The sequence below is a fragment of the Xiphophorus hellerii genome, chromosome 20 (genome assembly GCF_003331165.1).
Source record: "Xiphophorus hellerii strain 12219 chromosome 20, Xiphophorus_hellerii-4.1, whole genome shotgun sequence".
NCBI classification, from domain to species: domain Eukaryota; kingdom Metazoa; phylum Chordata; class Actinopteri; order Cyprinodontiformes; family Poeciliidae; genus Xiphophorus; species Xiphophorus hellerii.
The window spans coordinates 5,185,171-5,210,894 of record NC_045691.1 but is presented as its reverse complement, the minus strand read 5'-3'; the positions used below and the strand labels follow the sequence as shown (position 1 = coordinate 5,210,894).

General features: G+C 36.8%; 2 protein-coding genes across 2 annotated transcripts; both read right to left on the bottom strand.

Moving 5' to 3' along the window:
• Nucleotides 1–890: 890 nt before the first annotated feature.
• LOC116710702 (glycerol-3-phosphate dehydrogenase [NAD(+)], cytoplasmic) lies at nt 891–6,504 on the bottom strand. Its single transcript, XM_032549876.1, has 8 exons — nt 6,373–6,504; nt 3,634–3,811; nt 3,387–3,527; nt 2,845–2,983; nt 2,348–2,460; nt 2,026–2,262; nt 1,851–1,957; nt 891–1,432 (listed from the first exon to the last, which is right to left on the bottom strand). Exons 1-8 carry the CDS (start codon nt 6,414–6,416, stop codon nt 1,336–1,338), a joined length of 1,056 nt encoding a protein of 351 aa, XP_032405767.1. The 5' UTR covers nt 6,417–6,504; the 3' UTR covers nt 891–1,335.
• A 3,043-nt stretch (nt 6,505–9,547) lies between these two features.
• Nucleotides 9,548–25,362, bottom strand: smarcd1 (SWI/SNF related BAF chromatin remodeling complex subunit D1). Its single transcript, XM_032550048.1, has 13 exons — nt 25,135–25,362; nt 18,920–19,098; nt 18,163–18,205; nt 17,004–17,126; nt 16,553–16,675; nt 16,339–16,455; nt 15,646–15,747; nt 15,402–15,563; nt 14,752–14,849; nt 13,948–14,083; nt 12,197–12,319; nt 11,098–11,199; nt 9,548–10,979 (listed from the first exon to the last, which is right to left on the bottom strand). Exons 1-13 carry the CDS (start codon nt 25,318–25,320, stop codon nt 10,926–10,928), a joined length of 1,548 nt encoding a protein of 515 aa, XP_032405939.1. The 5' UTR covers nt 25,321–25,362; the 3' UTR covers nt 9,548–10,925.
• Nucleotides 25,363–25,724: the final 362 nt, after the last annotated feature.

Sequence of the window (25,724 nt, the reverse complement as noted above, 5' to 3'; positions counted from 1 at the left end):
ATTAAAGTCATAAAAGGATGACAATGGGTTGTGTAGACTATGATTGATGTGCTCGCACCCCCAAGTGGTCAAGAATTGTATTACAGACAGAAATTGTAACTTATTCTGTTTGCATTAAAAAAAAGTGTAAAATTTTCCCGCCAAATGTGTAGTAGTACATTGCTATTTTTAAATAGAAATCTCACATATATTGAAATTGTACATAAATTGTTTTGAGAGACACAATGAGGGGAAAATCCCTCTATTTCTATTAACAAATGTGAATGAGGCAGCTGTCTGCTCTCTAATTATAGATGGACATTTGCTCCTTTGGGTTGGGTTATTATTAGAGATCTCACAGGGCACTTGACTCAGTAACTATTCGAGGGGTCATACAGAGAGAGACCGTTAAATAAGTAGCAACTGATTTCACCACCACAGTGAGCAAGAAAGATGCTAAATTATAGAATGATAGTAAAAAAAAAACACAAATCATGCTGAAATACATTTCCAATTATCTGGCGATGTATGAATTAGGAGTCTTGCAACAAAGGCTATGTGAAGAGCCATTGTCAAGGTTAGAGGAAATGAGCTGCCAGTGACAAATGATTTGTGTAGACAGAAGAAGGATACTTTGATTGGTACCTCAAGGAACAATTGTCCCTTGAAATACTCAAGGAGATTCAGGGTTAGCAATGTGAACAGCGCAGAAATTCACTTATGAGGCTTAAGACTGAGACTAACCATGCACTAAACGAAGGCATGATCTCAACGCTCAAGAAAATGGTAAAGGTGAAGAGTTTAAAGTGGCAGCCGGGCTGAAATCAGGTCCGGTTACAGTGAGGCTACTCCTCCAGTGTGTACGAGTGCATCATGCCTGCAGGCACACACCAGCAAGAAACACAAAGCTATCAAGATTAAAATTATTTATTCTAAAATACACAGTGCAAAATTTTTGGGCACCTTTCATTGTTTGTTATTGAGAAAAATACTTAATGTGAGTCCTTTGTGTCCTCTTGTCTTTATCATTGGAAGCTTATAAAGAAAAGGGATATTTGTTATGTTTTATAAAACTCTGGTTATTGTTAGTGTATCTGCCAATATAAGACAAAAAAACGTTTAAGACTCAAATCCTCCGTACAATATTTCAACAATCAACCTGAAAAATGCTTCTGTCAGCAGTTCAGGTAGGAAAAGGGCAAATGAAGTCCATTTGTCTCTTTTCGTTTTTCTAGTGGTAGACCAAAAAGCGATTGCTGGAAGGGAAAATCAGACCAAACTTCTCAACACCATGTTAACACCTTGGTTATAGTCTGTCCATACATCAGTCCATCCATGGGTCCTGGTTTGAGTCTTTCACATGTGCTCAGGGTGGTTTTGCAAACACTTGATGAACTCTGCGACTGGCTGGCCATTGAAGCAGATCTCATATACAGCAGTGAAAAGAGGAAACCTGAATGGAGAAAGTGAAAGAACAGAAGGGAGTTTTATTCTAATAGAGATGAATCAGTTTGACATTATTACAATGGATGCAGCGCAGGCTATTGCTATGTTTTAGCTGTTCTAAAAAAAAAAGGAATTAATATACCACAATATGAACTGAAAAAATTGTGGGAAAATGTATGTCGTTTTTTATTAATACTGGGCATAAATATTAATGCTAGAAGAACTGAGCTGAGTTTTTCCATCTGAAACAAAAAAGCACAATTTCTGTTCCATAAATATTACTGTAAAGTCTCATGCATGCTCTCTATTAAACTCTGTATTGTACAGTCACAACTTGAGTGCAATTAGCTGATTCCTTCATTACTTGTGATTCTGTAGCTTTTAAATTTCCCTGTGAGTACCTCATCTTCTAAAGACAAACTTACCTGTCCACCATGTTCTTCTGTTTCAATATTACATTAACTTCAATGGCTGTTCCTGGACCTTGAGGCTTCTGGCCGTTCAGCAGCTCAACCTCCAGCTGCTCCAAGCTCTAAACAGAATAATGTTGCATTATCTTATTGTAAGAAGACAATCAGAGTTGAGAAAGCTGCTCCATACTTTTCCCGTTTTTGCAAACGCCTCTCCGATCTTTCGATTGCGCCCCCCGTAGCAGGTGGTGATGAGGTCAGCGACGCCGCAGCTCTCCAGGAAGATGGCAGGCTTGACGGGGCAGTTTGAGCAGAAGACCTTTGCGAAGGAGATCATCTCCATCAGGCCGAGGCGGATCACTGCAGCTTTGGTGTTGTCGCCGAACCCGAGGCCGTCACAGAAACCCGCTCCTACTGCCACGATGTTCTGGGAGGATTTAAAAGAGATTTCTCTCCAATTCGTCTTTTATGCACCAGTTATGTAAAACAATGTATTTTACCACAGGATTAACCTTGAGTGCACCACAGATCTCCACCACATCAGCCTCTTCCACCACAGTCACACGGAAGTTGTTGGTCTGCATCAGCTCCTTCAGCAGTGGTCCGTATGCTTTGTCTTTGCACCCTGAAGTAACACAGACAATGTAAGAGATGCAGCATTAAGTTTCAGCAAATTTCTTTATTCAAAATCATTTGAAATTTGAAATATCAAAACAACAAAAATATTTGAATAGTCATGTGCCAGGGTGATAAAAAAAATATGTAATGATACAGGAGCAACTCATGTTGCTTTGTGGAATTGCTGAATTTTGACATGAACAAGATTTTTAGTTACAAAATAATAATACATTTATTTGTATAACCCTTTACAATATTAGTTAGGTTAACCAAAGTGCTTTTACAGTGGGTGATATAAGAAAAAACATATAAAACACAAGAAATGGTACAATGGGTGTAACAAAAATGTAAACGTCTTGATTCAGGCTGTTTAAAATAATAAAATCAGTACCAATAGTTGTTTCACAGAACTTCTCATCAGCAACCTCATTAGCGAGGTTTGCACCCATGAGGACCGTCATGGTGATGCCGAGTTTCTCCCGGATGACCTCAGAGATGAGCTTCAGACCCTCTGGGCCTGCGTCTACACCCTGAAGCAAAAAAATCATCATGCAAACAAAATGGAGAGGAGGCCTGAATCTTTACTGTGTTTACTCAGAAAATGCCTAGAGCGTTAAAGTGATAAAAATATATATATACTGTATATGTTACACTTCTTGACCTAGATGTGTGGGTTTTAGGGACATTTATTGGCAAGTAATGATCAAATAAAATTCTTTAAAAAAGGCATCTTGATATTTGGTATTACTTAGCTTTAATTTAAAAGAACAATCTTTTCATAATCTCTGTGTCATTCAGAATTGAAGCAGAAAAAGGCGCACCAAGTCTTAAGAGTCCCATCTTAAGACTCTTAAGACTCTTAAGATGGGACTCTTAAGAGTCTCAAAGGTTTGAGAGCAAACCTTTGAGTTTGCTCTCAAAGGTTTGACAGACCTTGATGAGAGACATTCCAATAGAATCCTTTTTTATGTGCTCTTTGATGGTGTCGCACACTTTTCCAATGAACTGGTGAGGAACCACGAAAATCAGGATATCGGCTCCTTTCACAGTTTCAGCCAAGTCTGGAACGGCCACCTGGTAAAGGATAGAGGGGGAATTTCAGTTGTACAGCGAAACCAAATGTAGAAATCCCTTTGACTAGCCCCCCCCCCATCATTAGCCAGTCGGATGTCATGCTCACCACATTATGAGGCAGCTTATGACCAGGCAGGTACTTCACATTTTCATGGTCCGTGTTGATGATTTCTGAAAGCTTTCGGCCGTTCACCACCTCCTCAAACACCCACATGTTCACTGTGGAGTCAAACTTGTCATATTTGGCCGCATTGGCTCCAATGATCTTGGCAATGGCAGTGCCCCTATTGACATGAAAAGACACTATTATCATGTTGTTGATGGAATTTTATTGCTTTTGTATTAATAAACTGTCAATAATTATTGTATGAGGCGCACGAATAAAAGACAAATAGCTCACTCTGATTCAGTAAATTACTTCAAGGTTGTTATTTGTAGTGAGGATATTTTATACTGTTATACAGTACAGACCAAAAGTTTGGACACACCTTTCTAATTCAATGGGTTTTCTTTATTTTCATGACTATTTACTAAGGCAAGAAATCCCACTTATTAACCTGACAGGGCACACCTATGAAGTGAAAACCATTTCAGGTGACTACCTCTTGAAGCTCATCAAGAAAATGCAGAGTGTGTGCAAAGCAGTAATCACAGCAAAAGGTTGCTACTTTGAAGAAACTAGAATATAAGGGGTATTTTCAGTTGTTTTACACTTTTTTGTGTAGTGCATATTTCCACATGTGTTATTCATAGTTTTCGATGCCTTCAGTGTGAATCTACAATGTCAACAGTCATGAAAATAAAGGAAACTCATTGAATTAAAAGGTGTGTCCAAACTTTTGGTCTGTACTGTATGTAGGAGTTTAAACAGTTCCAACTTGAAAATTGGCTTTCAAAAGCAAAGTATACATTCATCCGTCTATTTTTTAAATCTATTTATATTTACAGGGACAGATGCCTAGTTCCAGCAGTTATGGTGCAAAAATTACAAAGGACATTTTTTGTTAATTGTGCCAACATTTCCATCGACTCTAAAATGTATTTTTAGAGCTCATCATGTTTAATTTATGCACATTTCTGTTAATCCAAAACTTGATATTTTTACAGTACATCTCTGGGTACATTCACAAACTTTTCTGTTATTTAAAACCCTTTTATTGTCATCAGTACACCAGTGTCCTCACAGACTCATTGACTTACATCTAAATGTTTTTAGGGTGAAAGTTCAATGACTAAAATTTTCCCTATTTTTACAGAACGTCTCATAAACATTGACAAAGCAGAAAATACAGGAAAAAAATTTGCTAAAAGTCTTAGCAGAAACTTTCTTTACATTTCTATGGTACATTTACCCATTTTTTAATGGATTTTTTAAAAAGTGTACCTAAGGGCAAGTTATTTTCAGTTAACCTAACTAACCTAAAGTGATGTTGTGATAGAAAGCAGGAGTACTCAGAAGAATCCATGCATGCACATGGAGAACATGCACACTCCATGCAGAAAACCCCCAGGTCAGGATTCAAACCCAGAACCATCTTTCTGCAAGGCAGCAGTGCTACCAAATGCCCCATAATGCAGACCAGCAAATAACTCATAATGTAATAAATTTAAATCAAAATTTTCAAAGTTAACAAACAATATAAAATACATAGTATCAATTAAAAGTGAATTCTCACTTCAGACCTGGGTCAAACTACACATGCATGTTTATTCTGCACCACGTCACGTGTTTCTTCTCTGTGGAAGCGGCTTGTTACTGTTTGTTTTAATTAAAGCCCATAGAGCGGACTTTGTTCTTCTGAAATAAAATTAGTCCCTAACTGGCTTTATCCCCTTTTCACTTTCACCATGAACTGATGGGAAAAGAAACTCCATTGTCCTTTCATTTTTCAAAAAATTTAAAACAGTGTAAATGTAGACATATGTTTACATTAGACAACACAAGGTAAATTTTGGTGAGGTCAGGAGAGAGGGAAAACATTTTATAAAGCCTCTTTAATAAACAGATTTGCATTTTTTTAATGTAAATAGGAAATTACAGCTGCGACTACTAATTTCCTCTTCAAGCCATCAAACACTTACTTGAAGAACTGCCCAAGACACAACAGATAAATACATAATTTACTACTCCACCTGCCCCTTTAGTTTCATGTGTTGAAATAAAAAACTAAGTAAATTTAATTTAAAAGCTTTAAATATTTTTTTTTTCTTTCAGAAAATGAGCTGAGAGTCTTGAGGTAATTATTAATGAATGATAACATTTTAACTCCAAATGGGTTACCATTTTAAAAAGTCTACTATAATAATTATACATCATAATTAGGTATCCTTGAAGTGGACACAGAGAAACTACTATTTATGAAAAAGAACTGTTTTATGTACTACAATATCTAAATTTTATTATCTAAATAATTTAAAGATAATAAATTATTAATATTATAGATATTTGAGGTTTGGCTTAGAGAGTCTGGGTGAGATTTAAGAGATTTAAGAGTTGCATCCAGCTCTGACTAAATGTCACACAGGCTGAGGGACATCACCAGCACTATACGGCTGATTCAGCATGCTCTGCAGACTAATAAAGTGGCTTCTTTAATAAATATTTTATAGCTGGGGAGTCTTTGACTCAGCAGCAGTCTCAGAGAACGTCCAGTCTGCAGCCTTGAAAAAAGGCAGGTGGGTTTATGAACTTCATTAATGATTTATCGGCTCTTAAAGTTGCACAAGTTCTCCCACTTTTTAGTGTTTCCACCAGAAGTTTCACTGTGTGCTGAAGCAACAGCCACCACCTGCAGTTTAAGCTTAACATTTTTGCACTAAAGCAACACTGAACGCTCCCACTCACCAGTTACCGGAGCCGATCACACAGACTTTCTTTGGCGCTGCCATCGTGTGCCAAGGGTTCCCACAGAGAGAGAGACCTGCAGCTGCTGCTGTGAGGACGGACTGAGCTCCGGAGCAGACTGGGTTTATACCAGACACTCCCTCTCCTTATGGTTGGTCTGATCTGTTGCCTCTCATGGCTCTGCACTGGAACAGCAGTGCCAGTCTAGAGATCCAGATGCAGAACAGCCCATTTATTTATAGACAAAGGCTTTGATGCTTTTGATGATCTGCAGGGAATGATTACTGCACTTCAGATGTGATTGAATCACATTGGATTAAAAATAAGCCATACAGCTGAAACGGATAGTCTATCAATCGGTTTTCAAACTTTTACATCTTTCATCAACTCATTATAACTAATTACCATTTAAAGCAAAAATAAAAAAAATCATAGGTGCACCATTAAATTTTAAACCACAGTTTGGAAATTTATTGGAGCCCTGGAGACATGTTGGGATCCTGGAACATCGGCCACGCATGTTGGATTTTTAAGAGGATAGTGATTTAAAACAAAATAAAAGAAATAATAAAATCTTCCTAGTTGTTTAATTCCACTTTGAAGCTCAGGGAATTTCGTACAGTAAATGTTTAAACCGTAGTCTGAGACAGTGGTCTGCAACCTCCAAATCTGCAAAATTATATTCATGTTTTCAAATATGGATAAAATAACAATTGTGTACATTTTGCTTAAAAATATGCTTGTCTTTAAGTTGAAAATATTTTTTTTCCATATTTTCCAGAAATAACATTGCATAGAAGAAAATGTATCCCCCTTAATTTTAAAATCCTAAAAATCAAAATACAATGGTGGTCCTTAAAGTAGTCGACATTTATAAAAAAATAAAAATAAAATTATTGTCTTTTTTTAAGAGGTCATGTAACATTAGTGGTGCTGAACAAGTTTTGTTTAATTGGACTGCGGACATTTTCTTCCATTTAGTAAAATGCTATTTTATATGCCTTCCATTTCTGACATAGGAGTTATTAAAGTACAAAGTACAAAGTAAAGTAGATGATCAACTAAAGGATGATGTATCTCTCAGGTCTTTGTTGGATTTTTTTTGTCTTGACAATTATTCATCCTTTGTTAATTTGCTAATTTTTAAGCATGCATTACACAACATGTTGTCAATGAATATTTCTTTGAAAATTAAATAAAACAGTCCAGGGTCCACCTTCCCACATCCCATTGTTGAAGTGCAGTGGGAAGATTACGCAATAATCTGAAAATGTAATGACAAATTATGGACTTGGTGCATTATTTTATTAGATCAGTGTTTTGAAATTCCTGTCTAAACTTCAGAGCTCTCAAACGAAAGTGTTTATATCCTTGCTGGTATTTACAAATCTCTGTCATTGCAGTTTTATGTTTTTTATACATTTGAAATAGTCTTGGCTAGCTACATATAATCACGTTATGACTATATGTAGTCAGATATAGTGATTACATATAGTCACTTTATACATACAGTGTATATGTACATATATACATATGTGACTATTACATATAGTAGTCACAACGTGACTATATGTAGCTAGATAGCCAGCAAGCAATTATTAAAAGGTATCCACACAAGGCTTGCTTCTCTTAAGTGAATATGTTTTTTATAAATTGATTTTTTGGTAACTTGTATACAACAGATTGGTATCCATGGAAAGACATGGATACATTTGTATCCATGGATACAAATCTGTCCATGTCCGCGCAAGGATAGATTTTTATGACAGCGTACGGTACTCGGTGTCGCACAGTAAACTACCCGATGGAAACAGTGTTCACATCGAACTGGTTTTCATGTGACACCGGGCTGATAAGGTTGAGAATAAGGGTTTTATGAGTTCATATTGTTTCAAATTTGACAGCAACATAACAGTCACCATAAAGTTGTCACGGGGACGTGATAGACACGTAAGCGAAAATGCTTAACAGCAACAGGTTTTATATATTCACGCAAACATTGGCATGGTGAATTATGCAGAATGATAAGAACAAAAAACAAGACATCATCCCAGACTTCTTTATCAGCAGAGAGCTGGTCCGAAAAGTTGAGTCTGACTTTTTTTTTTTTTTAGGAAATGATGATCGGGTATGTGCTCATTTTCGATTGCTGCACAAATTATTACACCGATCACAATTGTGCTTTCGGGACATAACAAAGTTTATTGAATGGATCCTGATTACAGCTGAAGCCAGCGCAGCCTCCTGCTGCTCCTCTGCCCGCAGTAGGAGGCTGCGCTGGGTCCGGGCAGCGGTTCAGTCCTTCCCGGATGAACCGACATGTGACTGCCATTCTCTGTCCCGCACTGAGAGATGAGTTAAAGCCTCCCAGATGGAGGAGAAACAGAGCGAGGCGCCCAGATAGTTCATCAGACTTGCTAGTTGTCATTATTATTGTGTGAAATAAAGGAATTTGTCACGAGAGAAATTTAGGTAATCAGTACGAAGTATGAAGAGCCAACTGTCCGCGGACAGGACGTCCGAGTATGTTGGGGCCTTTAGGATGAGTGTTAATTAGAACAAGAAGTTTTAGTACCTGAACAAAATGCATTAGCAGCTCATACATAAATCTTAATGCGACACTCAAAGATTAAATACGCAGCTATACATCTCATCAACCAAAGAAAAAACACGTCTCTTCCAAAGGAACTAAAGTTTTCCAGCTTTCGGATACTTTTACTTTGTTCCGAGTAATTTTACTTTCTACTGCCTAAATTCTTGTTGACATGGTTACCACAGAAATTTATGACAGTTTGTTGCCAAGAGCGCCCACTCCGTCATGTTTCTACAAATAGAATGTGACAAAGATATAACTGATCAAATTTAAAGGTCAATTTTCTATCAGCCATGCTTAGCGTGAATTAAAGTCATACAGTTAGCCAAATATCAGCTTATTTCCACTATGAACTAAATCATAGTATTTGACCATATAGCATCCCACCACTGTGGGACAATAAAGGATATTTCTATTTATTAAGATCCATTGAAAGTCCAAAAAAGAAGAAAATTTTTTTTATTTGAACTGATGGTCAAACTAAAATCAAAGTGAATTATTAGCAGATATTTAAATTGAAGGTCAGCTTAAAACATCTTATTGTGATTACATTTTGACTTATTTAAAACAAGAGGAGACAAATACTTTTTACATATCCTTTATTATAACAGTAACATACAGAAAATAGGTTTGGTCCATGAAAAAAAGTTTGCAGATTCACACAGCTCTACTGTCCACTCAGTGTTTTTACATCTCAGAGGCCAACTCACACACTGCCCCAAACCCACATTAGTGTATTCTTTGAATTAATAAAACTCTCAAGTCAAATTTGTTCCCAACACTCTTAACCTGCGACGGGGAAACAACCCGATTTGCAGGAAGAAACTAGAGTGCGTCTTATCGGCCTCAGTCACCTGTCTCTTTATATTAGTGAAATATGTGAAGTTAATTTGACAGGCAACATAATTTTGAAAGCATGTTGCCGTTAAGAGAGGTGGTTCAGTGAATTTGAGCAACAAAGAGCCAAATAACTGCTCTGTCAGTCTAGTCAATTAATATAAATACTGTGGCAACAATCAGAGTAGACAAAAACTTAAGACAAAGATAGAGGTTAACTTCATATCCATCTGAAGTTTTTATTTTTGCTCAGTATTTACAAAACTAAATAGACTAGAGGTACCCATACTAGCTACTTTCATGATTATCTGTACTATCTAACAAGACAAGTATGGATGTAATACATATTTTTAAAACAAGGATCACTAATAGCAAAAAAAATTACTAAACTTCATATTAAAAGGAAACATTAAAAAAAAAAGAAAGAAAGAAAGAGAACCGTCGTAATGCAACAGTGTTCTCTCCACGATTCACTGAGCCAGTAAAATGCCTCACACACCGACTGTGGCGCTGTCAAAACAAACCAACACAGCTAAAATCCAAGTGACACACAAACGGTCAATATGCAGCAAAGAAGCCCAACTGATCACAAACAGTCACGATCAATATTTACCTCCAGGGGTGAAAACCTGAAGGCTGGTCAGGAGCGCAAAAGGTCATTTTTAGTCTCAATACAACAGAACAAAGGCGCAAAAGCGGGCGCAACATTTTTTCCCGGGAAATATTACATTTAAAATTTCCAAGAACAATCCAACATCTCTCTGGGTTTGTGTCAGTGTACCAAATACAAAAGGAATGTGATAAAGCTAACCAAGCAGCAGAAAAATAAACCTGTGCTCAGAGAAATGTGGTAGGAAAAAAAAACTTTACATAAAACCTAAAGCAGAAACTAACCTAATTGTTAATCTGCATGAAAAAAAAGAAAAAGTAACATCATATTTAACAGTAAAGTCGTTTGACATCCATTCTTTCAGAGTCTTAACGAAAAATTTGCAGACTTCAGTTTGAACACACACACACACACGCACGCCTACACACACACCCACACACACACTAATCAACTCCAACAGCACAACTTGGCCCATCTCCATTCTGACGGGATGTTTCGTGGGGAAAAACCTCTTCAAGTGTTCCTGATTCCAAGCGCCTGTTCCAGCTCCTGCCGCCTCTGCTGGACCTGAAAGAAGTTTTTAAATCCAGAAAAAAAAAGTCACCAGAAAGAATGCATTAAAGCATTTTGGGTCAGTGTAGAAGGAAATAAAGACTAAAACTAAATAAATTTGTTCAAACATTACTTTGGAGTAGAAGTAGCGACACACGGCCTCCTGAGCCCACGGCTGATAGTAAAACTCTGCTCTCCGCTCCTCTTCTGGGTTTCCCACAACATCTGTAATGGTCTGGAAATGACAAAATTCTAAATTATATATTTATATAACTAAATAGGATTCTGTCTCAACAGGAACTGCAGCTGATGAAAAGCACATGGTCTCCGTTAGAAGGACTGGTTTCATATTATTTTAAATCGGCATTACCCTCCTGTGCTGCAACCATTCACTTTTTGTTCTCTCCCATACGAGTCAAATCAAGATTATTGATACATCACATTTCAGCAACAAGGCAGTTTAAATTGCTTTACACCATATAAACATCATACAGTCACCCCACTAGTGATTGCATGATGTTTACATAATCTACAAATTAGATTATGTAAAATACCATCATCAAAATTATCAAGCAACTCAGCATCAAATATATTGATCAATGTTCCAGTTACTAGAAACTGGTCGTAATTTATTTCTGGGATGCTGCATGTAAAGAGACGATAAATGTTCATGGTGTTTGGCCTCTGAACCCTCCTGAGCAGGTTTTGCTTTTTTTAAAGCTACACTGATTTCATCTGAAGACAAATCTCAAATCTGTCTAGAAAAAAAAACAAAATAAAAATGGAATATTTTCATACAGACATAAATGTTATTTGAAGACATCTAAATACAAAAATATGTTCTGTCAAAAAAAAAAAAAAAGTCAGTAATTGGTGAAAAACAATGAGTCATGCCAATTTACTTTTGTGATGCATCCTGTGTGCAGAAACAGGCAGTGCTGCGTTTTCATCTTTTTGAGCCCTTAGGGAATTTATTCTGAATAGCACAATCACACAGAAGGGCTTACTCAGCTTGGACTCATCTGAAAACCTGACATTATAACCAATATCTATGCTTCAGAACATCAGAAGAGAGAAATATTTTTCTGAATTCAATCATGTGCCATATCCTCCGTGGAAAATAACCGAAGAGAGTCGAGGGAGGATTTCTGTAGCTAAACTTGCGCGGTATTCGCTGTAACATTGAAGCACAGATAAGCGGGCCAGTCTGAGGTCATGACACACAAACTCACCTTGAAGTCCCTGCACTGGGACTGAAGCCAGTCGTTGATAAAGCCCTGAGGATCCCTGGCAAAACTCAACATGAACTCCCTCTGGGTTTTCAGCTGGTTGATGGTCTCAATAGTTTCATGGATCTGAGGAAAATTTGACAGGGGAGGGTTCATTCATCTCTTTAAAGTAATCATAAATGTACATATTTGATCAGCGCTAATCAAACAGAATATCAGAAGCACTGATTATCTGAGAACAAGGGCTGCTTTAATAATTTACTCATCCAAAAACGCTGCATCAGGAAAACCCTTGAAGAGGTGTCTCCAAAATGTTCTGGGCTTTTTTATGAGGTAGGAAGGCTGATAAATCTCAGAGTGGTTGTTGTCACTATTTTAATCTGTAATGCACCTTTAGATACAAGCTTAAAATATAACATAAACAGAACCTTACATTTTTAAGGGATTCCGCACAAGTTAGTAGGACTGAACATTTTGATTTGTTTCCTGTAACGTGAGAAAAGCTCCTACTGACGGTCCTGAACTGTTCCTGTGGCCTGTAGGTGATGGCAACATGCCAACAGATACAGATAAAAGCCTTGGGAAGGTTGTTAAATTTTGGGCAAAAAAAGGCTGAGTCCCACAGGAATAAGCAATCCTCACCAAAGTCAAAGTAACTTAAGAAAATCAGTGGCGAAGCCCTTAAATAGTAAAAGACTTTCCTGTATATTTACATCATTAAGCTGTCTCAGAACAAAGACTGGCCAGGGGGACGTCCTTCAGCAGGACAGCTTTAGGCCTCATCAGTGTGATTACAGGCCTCACTGTCAAGGTAATGACTGCTAGCAGGAAGTCAGGCAGGAGGAATAGCAATTTTCACAATTCCTTCATGTAAAAATTGCACATGCAAATGTGCAGAGATGGTTCAGGTAAATGAAAACTTGTTTGACAACAAGGTAAAAAAAAGTAAACGAAAAAAGGTTTCATTTACTGGTGCACCGACTGCTGTTTTCTGGACTATCACAGATCTTTAAAATATCCTTGTTTGGTCGATAGTAATTTTACTTTTTAAACACTGTCAGGTGTCAGAAGGTTAATGTTTTGGTCTTATTTTACTACAATGCAAACCTGTCTTACCTGCACATGAGGTAGTGTTCTCAAATATAAATGAAAAGTTTAGAGCTTTTCCTTAAAGTTCAAACTACTAAAATAACTAAAAAATACATTCAGTTCCTCCAATTTTTCTCATCTTAAAAACAAAGCCTCTCACCAAAAATTAACTGCACAGCAGCATTTTGCTTTTCAGAATCACGAGGTTTGAGGTCAGGTGAGGACAATCTTAAAAATCACCAATAACGTGTCCTGACTTTTAGGTTTTCTTGTAGTGCAATAAGAAAATAGCTGTTAAAATGTAAATTAGTTTAATGGATAACATCAGTTTCACATGCAAGTATTCGCCAATTGCCCAAAATTAAGAAAATCAGGGCTGATTAATTGGTGTAACTCTAATTTCACTTGTTTTCTTTGAATTAAATGAACTTAAATCTGCCTTAGGAATAATAAAAAAAAAACAAACAAAGAGGAATCTTAAATCTGAATCTTAAAAAATAAATGCTCAGTGGAGTTCAAAACTGACTAAAACCCTAAATACTATTTGATATTATCTGTAAAAACATGAAAATACTTCCGCACAATTCCTTCAGAAAACACCCAGACAGAGTATAAACTAGGAATTGCCTCAGAAAGCTGCTAGACTCTCGGGTCGAGGTTCTTACCTTGTTATCCAATCCTGCTATTTCCTGCTGACTTGCTGTGGAGAGCAGGAATGAGTTCATCTGTGTCTTCAGCGTGTCATCCACCTCCACATCAATGTCATAGCAAGCAGTCTTCTTTTGATCATTGGGATCCACACTGATGAGAAATATTCCCCATCAACTCTGGATTTCACCCTTTCCAACCAGTATTTGCAAAAAAAAAAAGATTTTCTTCCAATCCTTCTTACTTTGATTTGCCATTTTGTTTGGAAAATGTTTTTAAATGTGTTTAACAAGACAAACCAATTCAAATAACTTCAGAAAACATCTGAGCTTACTTCTGCACAATAAACTCAAACATGGTTGTCAGCGCAGCATCAATATTTACACAATAACAGTTGCAAACGACTGTTTGGATGTAATTGTGGTCAGCGATTGTACTTCAAGGCCCATGATTTCATGCTGTGCATGCCTGTGATATATTTGTCCGACGGTTAACTCAAACTGTCCTTCATAGACAAAACTTACACAGAAATGCTGAAACTCATGCAGAAATCAAGTGATATAAAAAAGACAGGAAATCACAAAAAATATCACATTTAACATGTATGTCGAGTATTGGTGTTGTCCTAATATTGTTTAGGATATGTGACATTTTTATGAATAAAAATATGTGGCACTAAACTATTGACCTAAGACATAACTACAGTAAATAGTGCCAGGCTTTTTAAATTAAGTCTGCATAAACTTAACAGGCATTGTTTAAATCCATTAAAACACATTAAATTCACATGGAACTTCTGCCTCTTGTATTCATAGCCTTACCTGATCACATGGTTGATGATGATTGGTTCTGGAGGCATCAGCAGAGCATGCAGGCGCTGTGGGATTTCGGAAAACTTCATTCGCTGAGTTTCAAAAATCTAAAGAGGGAAAAAAAACTCCAGTTATTTCAAAGTATTCACAAGTTTCAGATTCCAACAGCTGTTTGGCTGAATCAAGCATTGACTAAGCAACAGACACGAAGCAAAATATTTGTTTACATCAAGAATATTCTGTAAGTTTTATCTATAATGGCAAACTTGTAATCCCTGCTGCTGTTTCTTAAAAAGGAATGAGAGTTCTAAATATTTCTGTGCTCTTTTCAACATCTCTAAGCTCCATTGTTGTAGTTGAAACAAATGAAAGCATATTCTATATAAACATCATACATTTCACACATGGATAGTAAAATAAATCCTTTTTAGGTTGTTTATCTTGGCAAAGAACTTGTGCCGAAATTCCTGGGAAACCAGAAGGACACCAACAAAACTACAGCCGTACAAGGACACAGAGAAAGAGAGTCAGACTGTAAACAGCGAAGAGACAAGAACCAGATCCACTCCGACACATCAGCATCATGATCACACAGGTTTTATTGGACATATTAAAATCAGTGCTAAGTAGGACAATAAATGCAGAAGTTATCTACTCACTTGCTGGAGGTATTTGTCACAGTTGATGAACTCGCGCTCATGCGGATCTTGGAGTTTGTGTGTTTTGACGTACTGCCACAAAGCCTGGATGATGACAGGTCTGGTCTGAGTGTGGATACCCAACATACGGGCCAGTCGGGGGTCCAGCTTGAACTGGGGGGGCTGAAACAATGATCAAACACAAGGTCATTTAAAGCAAAATGGACCGGTCTTTAAATAACTCCAGACAAAAACAAAAACACACCTGGTAATCCAGCATGAGCAGGACGGTGCAGCGAACTCCCACATCACCGGGCCTCTTCACCTGGAAACCATCCGTCTCCTGGGTAGTGGCTGTCCTGTGCCACTAAGATAATGCACACACCATTTTAGGATATCTTATATTTAACATAATTCAATTCCTACTGTAGCAAGACCAGAATTTCTGTATGTTTCACAAACTTTTTAAGTGCATTATGGATGGAATTTAGACCTACATTTCCACAGAAACATTTAACATTTAACACCTACATTTCCAGGCAAATGGCGATAAACTTGCACTCATGCAAAAATGCTAGCTACTTAGCAAGAAAGGCTATATTGGCAATTAGTTAGCAGTAGCTTCAGCCATCTCAAGTCATAAATGCGATGAAGATGTCTGAGTGCGACTCAAATTTTTGCCTGACAAAAAAAATCCCAGGAAAAAAAAAATACATAGAATGTATGAGATTAAATAGTTAAGACCTGGGAATTTAATTTAAGACATTTTAAATTAAATCATTTGTCTAAAGTACATTTTAGATAAATTAACTTTTTAAGGATGTGTGAATACCCTGAAAACACTTGATTTCACAATCATATAATCTACTTTTCTAAAAACAATCATATGGAAGAATAAAACAAACAAAAAAAAGACAAAGACACAAGCAGATCAGTAAATGAAGGAATCCTGTCGTACTTCCACAAGGTGATTATCCGGTCCATACAGGTCTTTATCCAATTCGATCACAAGTGACTTAAAGAAGGAGGAGAACTTTCTTTTTTGTTTGGTAGCTTCATACTTGGACACAGCAGTCTGCAAACAGGTTGAAACAGCAATTTACACATTTGTTTTAAAGAGAATTGAATTGTATAAAATCAAAATTCAAGTGTATATTAGTGTAACAGTTTACATCTTCTAATAGTCGCCCTTCAACACGCAGCTCCCATGATGCAACTGTGCCTTCTCCATCCTCAGCATCAGGCTTCGCAGGATTGAAGGTGTTGGATATAAAGATCCGGAGCTTTCTCTTTTGCTGTAGAACCATGCAAGAAAACATTCACTTTATGTTTTTGTAATTACATAAACAATCAGCTTGATTAAAAACAAAGTGTGTAACGCTTTACAGAAAGTAAACACAGGAAGGACAGTCAGTGTATGAGCAATATTTGTAAGACAGGTTTGACAGCCTTACAATGGCACCAACACTTTCTTTATATAAACATGATATCCAAAGAGCTTCCACAAGGAGATCATCATAAAATAAACCCACATGAGCATAAACAGTATTGTGAAAACAACTTGAAAGCCAAAGCATTTTACTGAATAATAACTGATTAGTTAGAAGGCTATAGACTAAATACCTTTATAGGCCTTTTTAGGGCCTCCTGAATGTCGAGCCGTTTGCGCATGATGGTCTGATCCAGCTTCCTCTCAAAAGCCAGAAGATCCATGTAAGCCTGAGACTCTGGGACCAGCTCTCTGATCTAGGAACCAAACAAACAAGGATGACACTTCAAGCCTAAAGGGAGCACATCATGCAAAAATCGACTTTTTAAAATTGCTTAAATACATTTTGTTGTGTACTTGGAGTCTCTAGGAGTGCAGAAAGGTTCAACAGAGTCTCTCCCACGAACTGCGTAGATATTTATATTCTATTTGGGCCATATTGTTCAATTTTCTTTATTCCTAGTTACATTTTCTGAAGTTCTCTTTGTTTGCATGAAGCACTTCAAGGATGAGTGTTTCAGCCTCCATTGGTATTAAGAAGGATTTGCTGAAAGACTTCTGTTTAAGCAGGTCAGTTCCTTCTGTCTATGGAAACGACGGATGCAGCAAAGCGGCAAGACGCAAATAATGCTAAAACGACAATATACTTTATTTTAGACATGAATCAAACTACAGAAATGGTAGAATGGGGTGTATTTAAAAAGACAGCACCAGCAGGAGTTGCTCTTAGATGAGCCTCAGAACAGCCTGTGCAGCTTCAATAATGATTGATGCCAAAGCATTGCAGTCCCACTTTATGTTGACAACAACTTTATGAATTACATGGAAAAATGAAGAATATAAAAGTATGATATATCCATTTTAAGAAGCTAAGAAAAAGACAGAAAATTTTCTGCTCAGGAGAACCAAAACTGGAATTACAGACAAACCATGTCACAACAACTACAATTTTCAAAGTGAACAGAAGTACAGAACAGTGGATGACAAACCAGGCCTAGTAAAGCATCAAGTCGAAAGCTTTAAATAAAATTTGAAGCATTTTTTTGTTGTTATATTAAGATGTACCCTTTTCAACTGAGCGAATATTGCAAAAACGGATATACAAAAAAATAAACTAGCATTTTTTGCGGTACACCATCATGTTTAAATGGTACTGTCAAAAATCTTAACCATGTTATATCAACTGTACTGACCTACATTATAACTATACCTTTTCAAAACAGCAGTAGGGCAAATAAGAGTTTAGTTGGAAAAGTTCATAATTCATTTAATTTCCACAAAGTAAATACTCACCCTCTGAGGTAGAATTTTATCAGCCATCTTCTTCTTCTTTGTGCTGTAAAAAGCAAATAAAAAAAATGGACATGAGTGTAAGTTCGCTTTAATCTGAGATCTCTCATCATAAAGAGACCATAAAGAACCCACACACACACACAGAGAAAAGAGTCCAAGCATTACCACCATAATTAAATTCCTTATTTAGACTGGAATTGAATCAAAACTGCTGCAGCCATTTAAATCCTGCAGCTGCAAACGTACTAAATTAAACATATACATGAAAGACAAACATTTTCCATCTGCCTTCCAATTTAAACAAAGCCACTTCATCTAGGCTTACTGACTAAAAATAAACTTCGAGGTGTGTTATATAAAATCTCAATGGTTGGACCAATGTGCAATTTGATCATTAGCTTTGGAATTGATCACCGGCTATCAGGTGTGGTCTAAACAACTCAACAAACAAAAACTGCTTAGCATAACTGACGAACAGTTTAACACAGAGTTTCATCAGAGGAAGATTTTCTGTTCACCCATCAAATAACATTTTTAAAAGTTTGTTTTTTACTTCATTTTATAATAGTTTTTCATTCTTGTTGAATAAGTCATTGTGAGAAACAATGATTGTTTGTATAAACAGATATCTGCCCTGCTGGTAAAATTTAAAACATTTTTAAGTATTAATGCTATAATGGAGATAATTAAACTCCAGCTCTAGGCATCGATCTTTTTGCTTCCTGCACGGCTCAATCGAGAAAGCTGAGGAACTCACTGCTGGTTGCGGTTCTGCTGTTGCTGAACCTGCTGGATCTGCTGAGGAGCGGGTCTTTTCCGGGACGGGTCCATCACGCCGGGCATCCCAGGGCGAGACACGGGGCTGCTGCCGTAACCCGGTGGGCCCATGGCGGGGCCTTGCGGGGTCATACGGCTGGATGGGGGCATGCCCGGTCTCTGCAGACAAAACACAAAGCAGATCGTTAAAAAATGTTGCTGAATTTCACCAGAAATAATGAATGAAAAGAAGGTTTTCAGGTGTTAAACATTAACTCCTGTTGTATTTCTTACTTTTATTTTCATACCCAGGCTGCTAGAAAAACAGTCTCCATTTTTGCAAAGTGTTGTAGATGTGAGGTTCTCACCAAATGTGACAAAAAAAACATTTTAATGCAGTGATTTAATTGGAGATACAGGATTTACAAAACCTTGTAATCTATTCTTTTGAGATGTAAAGTCTCTTGGCAGTAAAGGAAACATCCAGTTAAGCTGAGGACACATTTTTCTTCCCTTAGATTTTAGCCACAATTTTCAGTTGGGTAAAGAAAGCACCAGTCTGCCATGGCTAGTTGGCATAAAAATCTGACACTGTGACAAAAGGAAAGATTTAAATCTTTAAGTGGTGCGAGGGGAAGAGACTCAACTTCATCTCAGTCGCAGTTAATCAAGCATGTTTGAAGTTTCTGAGTTGAATCTGGATGCGGTTGGTAAATATGAAGTAATTATCGACCCAACTAACACATGCTGTCAACAGCTGACGAGAAGCGGAGAGTGTAAACCCACTGTGGGCAACATCAATGTAAACACACAGGAGCTTGTTATAAGAAGGAAAATGAATGGTTTTAAGATTAATGTTTGAAATTTAAATGGAAATCAACCCAATATTTAGAGTTTACAGGAAGGAAGCAAGTCAGTTATATAGGATAGTTTAAAACGTCTGCATAGTGTTGAGGTTTTTGTAACTTTTTAGACATAAACACTAAACTGAAAGATCATTTAAAATGCACGAGTCATTTTTGTATTTAAATGTAATTTTCTGAATACAGAATTTGTAAAAAAAAAAAAAAAAAAGTGAATATAGGTACTACTAAAAGGCAAAATTGTCATCCTTTTATTTCTTCATCTTCTTTTAATAGTAGTTGGCAAAATGTTTTCTAAACTACTAAATTGTTAGTAGTTTAGCAAACGATAGTTTTGTGTTCTGTTGGTTTCAGTTCCTTGTACAAATCATGCAGTCTGTAATCTCTCATCAGGTACAGACGTTAAGTGTGTGATATCAAGTCTTTTACTCATCATCAAACATCTGCTTAATCCAGCCTGTCATTGTTTACTCAGAATCTTTTAAAATCTTTAAAACACTGCAACAGATGTTTCATGTTTCCCCTTTTACTTAAATACTGGCAGGCTGGCAAACAATAGGAGCAAATAATTGTTGAATAATTGCTTGAATCACTGCAGTATTAGTTTGCTTAAGCAAAGTGATAACTAAAGCAAATGTGCTGATTTTAATGGAACTACTAATAGAAGTACCAACAGTAATCAGTAAATAATAGCCTTGCAAATGTAGCAATGAAAAAGACAAAAACACCAAATTATAATAATAAGCTCTTTTATTAAGTTTCTTTTCATGTGGACTACTGATTCAGATTTTGGCTGAAATCCAATATTTTTGCCTGGAAAATATCTACAAATCAACCAAAATCAAGGAAATGGGAGCCAAGTTATTGATGCACCCCATGTACAATAAAAAAAAATATTTCCAGGCCTTAAAATTGGTTATGACAGTACAAATTAGTGATCTGTAAATATGAACATTTGATTCAATATTGATATTCAATATTATTATGTGCCACTATGCACAACATTTCAAGGCTGTTATGACTGATAACCGATATTTACTGATATAATACACATTTCTCTACTCATTTGACACCATAAAAAAACCCCACAACTCCACTGATATTCTTGGTTTCAGTTAAAAACCCAACAATTCTGTACTGCAACACTATCACATGACCACACAATACCACAAAGGCAGTGAGATTGAAAACAACATTAGTTATCAATATCAACCCATTTTACTTATGATAAACAGATGGACATTAGAGTATTAGCAACATCAAACGTAACCAATGTTAAAGCCCATATATTGTGTATTCCCAGTACAAATAATAAACAGTTTTCTCCAATTTAATCCTCAATATCTAATTATGTAAATTTATCACCTAAAAAAATCATAACATTTTAGCTAGGACTCCAGCATCTAGGTGTTTTGGTTTTAGCACATTCAGCAGTCATATTTTCAAAATGTTAATCCCAAATATTACATCTTCAGTCAAAAAGGATAAATGAGTATTTAGGGAAATATTGGTACATCAGCATAACTCTCCCATTAAAAAAACTATTATGTCTGCAAATAATAACCAATAAAATTTCCATACAAAAGTTCCTGCTATGACTGCAAAGAACACAAAGCATATTTCCAGTGTCAAAATGACAATTTAGCTTCACTATTAGTTCCTTTTATTAAATAACACTGTTATGAAGTACATAGTTGTTCACATAGCAACAACATAAATGCATGCACAATAAACTTTAAAGATACCTACAAGGTTTATACATTAGTGCAAATATTATAGAATTCGTAAAACCCAAAAGTAGTAGTGAACATTAAGGAAGCATACTGGGTGTGTGTAGGTTTCACCAGACAAGCAAATTCTTCCCATGCCGACCTGACAGGCAAATACAGAGTAACAACTTCAGTCAACTCACCAAGCCATGTGCTAGAAACTCAAACAGACGACTTCTTGTGTTTGACTGCATGAGTGCAGAAGAGAGAAGATAAACCACGAGATGCTGACTGCAGCTTTTCCTCCAGCAGTAAGTCCAGCAAATGGGACAGATGAGAGCAAAACACACCTTCCTCAAGCCGTGCTGGAAGGGAGGAAAAGTGCCCGACTTCAACAATATAGGCTCTGCCTTTTCCACACAACACTTATGAGTAGGCAGAGGGAGACTGCATGGCTTTCATTTAGTGCTTTTTACACTGTGCATCAGTACGACCTTGCATTGCCTGGGAACAACTAGTGATGTGAAGCATTCAGAACAAGAATCCTCTCTTTTTTTCCCCCCACTGTGTTGTGAAAGGCTGCCTGTGTGAGTGAAAGCAGCCAAGGACACCGGAGGAAAAAAAAGAGAGAGATGCAGCATCTTTTCTCTGAATTGTGCTCCACACTGACAGCATTCTGCAAACCGCCAATAAGGGATTTAACATCCCAATCATCACTATTTGCACCATATCAAGCAGCATTATGGCTTTGAATTAAGGCACAATACCACTAGCAAAAGGAAAATCTATAATCTAGAAGATATAAAAGAAGTTATCTAACCATGAATCACTGCGACCATGAGGGTATGATTTAAAGCTGTGTGTAGTGATAAGATGAAGGGCATACATTAAAAAATACAAACACTAACCTCTCATGTACAGCCGATCACTAAGCAACACATGTATTATCAGCTTACAGAAAACATGTCTGCCATTACTCAGTTTCAGTCTGACTGATAATGTGATAAGACAAAAGAAAACCAGCCAACTCTTCTGTTATACAACTGAGCTTTTAAAAATAGTGATTATGTTTTGTAGATCTGTCATATTCATATGGAGGTCATTTTCAATTAATTCTAATACAATAGATTTTGCTGGACAGTGACTGGAATGACAATCATTCCAGAGGTTATTACGATAAACAATAATATTCCTTTGTGCAGATTTTCAAGGAATATAATGCTGATAATAATGAAAGAACACATTCTCAGAGATCAATAAGCTTTAAGTGTTATGATTTAACACTTTAACTGGAAGACATTTTAAATTTCCAAAATCAATATACAAGAACAACAAATAAAATGAGCTATGAAGTTTCTGTAGACAGCTGTCTTTCAAGAAAAGTGCTAGTTGAGACTGAAAGGTTTTGTCATTCAGTTTTTGGTAGAAAAAGAGAGAGAAGAAGAAATACAATCAATCACAAAAAAGGAAATTATTGAGCTTGTTTCAATTTATCATGCAATTAATTAATTTATTGCAACAGGCCTCGTAACAAATAAGTTTTTACCCAACCGTATGTAATTGTAAAGTTTAACGCTGGACAAAACACTTATGAAATACTTTAATTACAGTGAGGTTAATGCAATCATTGTATGCCAATTTATATTTCAAGATATGAAGAGCTGAAATGCCATCTTTGCTAAAATGCAGGTGTGGTTGAACCACCATGCTGATGTTCTAACAGCAGGCAAATGCAGTGAAATTTGCCTCAAGCACAATTTATTTTGCCAATATGCAACTGTGATTTCTTTCCAACCGAAAAAAATAACCTGATTTGTGTCACTTCCATAGAGGATACTAAATCAGAGACATATCCAATAGTTTTCAAAGCATTCAAAGTCTGAACTGTCATGTCGTATTTTATTAGATCTTAACGTCGTTGAAGCGAGACGCGTCATAATTCTGCACCAGAAGAATGCTGCAAATCTGGATGTAAAAAGTGGCTGAAAGTTATAATTATAAACTCATGAAAGAAGCCTTTGTCAGTGAAGGCATCGCATCACAATCACATCACCCATGGTCCGACTCCACAGCCATAATGGTCTTGTTATGATCTTGACAATCTTTTTGGCTCCCATTGCTAAATAACTTTAACATTAATCGACAGATGGAAGCATCTGCGTATGCAGGTCGCTATGGGTTATGAACTGTTCAGACAGAAGTCTGATTACAATTGCATTTTATTAGTAGCATGTGCAAAAAAAAATAAATAAATACAAATATTAGAGTAGAGGATCACGACCTTCTGTGTGAACGCAGTGTCAATTCACATAGGCCTTAGGACATCTTGTCTCTTCTTTAACAAACAGCAAGTTTTAAAGTAATATTCCATCATCTACTTGTGGTCTGTAAAGGTATGTCATTATGATACTAAAAATAAAATCATATCCCTCGGAGCGCTGGCATCAGAACCATAGAAAATGGCTGTAAAACAACATTTTCTCAACACAATATTAAATTAAATTCTGCTTGAGATTTTATTTTAATTATTAACACCATAACTTTTATAAATACTTAGCTACAAAGAGAAATAAATTGACATACAATGGTTCACACTGCAGTTGGTAACTTTTATAAAAATGTGTTTTGGGCACATAATGGCTAGAATACACATATGAAATAGTAATGCATCTACAGATGTCGCATAATGCAATGATTATATTATAATAGGCTGGCAGAACATGTAATATTCCTTTGACACAATGTGTGCACTGCTAAACGTCCAAAATAAACAAATGTTTGTTTGTTTCCAAGTATGTCTGGTGAATTAATGATAATGAGGAAATACCAGATGGTTGTAGATAGTGGCAACCCATTTCATTAAAACAATGTTTCTTAATCAACCATTAAATGTTATTTTAATGGTACAGATTAACTGCGCATTCATGATTATATGCAGAAGTTAAAAAGTAAACTAATTTTCAAGTTTAAAGTGATGCAGATGTTTAGGGGAGATGATGATATATAATTACATACAAACTTCTAATAAGATGAAGAGACATTTTACAGCTCACTAAGACTAAAACCCATCCACGTATACAAAATTTTCCCCAGAGAGCATCGTCAATTTATCCCATATCAACCAAAAACAGAAAATACTCAACTAGTTTGACCCTCTTCTGAACTTTTCTTATCGGAAATCTGGTTTGTAAAAGTCCTGATTTCAGTGGACGCTTTTAACTCAAAAGTAGTTTTGAGTTTAAAACTTCTGTGTATCACACAGCCACGCCTCATCAAAGTAAGATGTTAAAACGCTAAACTTACTTTCAGGGCAAATTTTATATTGCTTGAGTCCCTTTGTGAAAAATACTGAGCGAGAATGGGGAAAAAAATTACCGAAGCGCAGTTAGCAACGTTAGCAAGCTAAGCTAAAGGCCAGTTGGGACTGAGCTAACTTTAATGTTAGCAAACTGCAGGGGAACAAATTCAAACTGGAAACTCCGACCATAACTCAAAGTGAGTGATTAAAATAAGTCATCGGCTGACTCCATCTGTTAGGTAGTGGTAACTTCGCTTTGAACTGTTTCTGAGGATAGTGTTAGCCACTTGTGACAAAGCAACGGTGAGCGGCTTTGTTCTAGCGGACTGATGGAGCGATAACTCACCGGGTACCCAGGCCCGGGCATCGGAGAGCGGTACATGTGGTTCTGTGCGCCTGACGTCGGTCCCATTCTTCCAGAGGGAGTCCCAGGTCCCATACCTGGCGCTGCGCCTGGTACCGGTGGCCCAGGTCCCATTGCTCCACCGCCACCAGCAGTCGGTGTTGACTGAAATCCCCCTCTGGCCGCCATCTCCTCCCTGAATATCGCCGCCGGTGCTGGAGCGCAGCTACCGCGAGAGCGAGACCTCCGTGAAGCGTGACGTGTTTATCAAAACACAGCGCCCTCTGCTGTTCATTTTCAGTACAAACGCAAGCTGACGGTGTGAGAAACTGCCTTTCAAAAGTATCAGTATCCCTTTACTTTTTCACTTTTTCTCACATCCACAAACTTCTGTGTACCGGTAATTTTATTGTGATTTGCATATAATAAACAAAAAAGTAGTGCATAAATGTCAAGTGGAAGTAAAAATGACACATGACTTTTAATACTGAAAAGTAAAGCGGTGTGCCCCAGCGTGCCTTTCTCAAAAAAATAATTTGCAAAAATTTGCCTTTGAAATTCATCTAATTAATAAACAGCCTATAGTTAGGTTT

Bases quoted from the DNA above. Each gene is read 5' to 3' on its own strand.
- smarcd1 (XM_032550048.1), bottom strand. From the start codon at position 25,320: ATGGCGGCCAGAGGGGGATTTCAGTCAACACCGACTGCTGGTGGCGGT. The intron at 18,206-18,919 runs GTGAGTTCCTCA...TGCTTTTTACAG, and splicing joins CAGCAGAACCGCAACCAGCA to CACAAAGAAGAAGAAGATGG. The intron at 10,980-11,097 runs GTAATGTTTGAA...AACTTCTTTCAG, and splicing joins GTCGCTACTTCTACTCCAAA to GTCCAGCAGAGGCGGCAGGA.
- LOC116710702 (XM_032549876.1), bottom strand. From the start codon at position 6,416: ATGGCAGCGCCAAAGAAAGTCTGTGTGATCGGCTCCGGTAACTG. The intron at 2,461-2,844 runs GTACTGATTTTA...GTGTTACTTCAG, and splicing joins GTTCTGTGAAACAACTATTG to GGTGCAAAGACAAAGCATAC. The intron at 1,433-1,850 runs GTAAGTTTGTCT...TTCTCCATTCAG, and splicing joins CAGAAGAACATGGTGGACAG to GTTTCCTCTTTTCACTGCTG.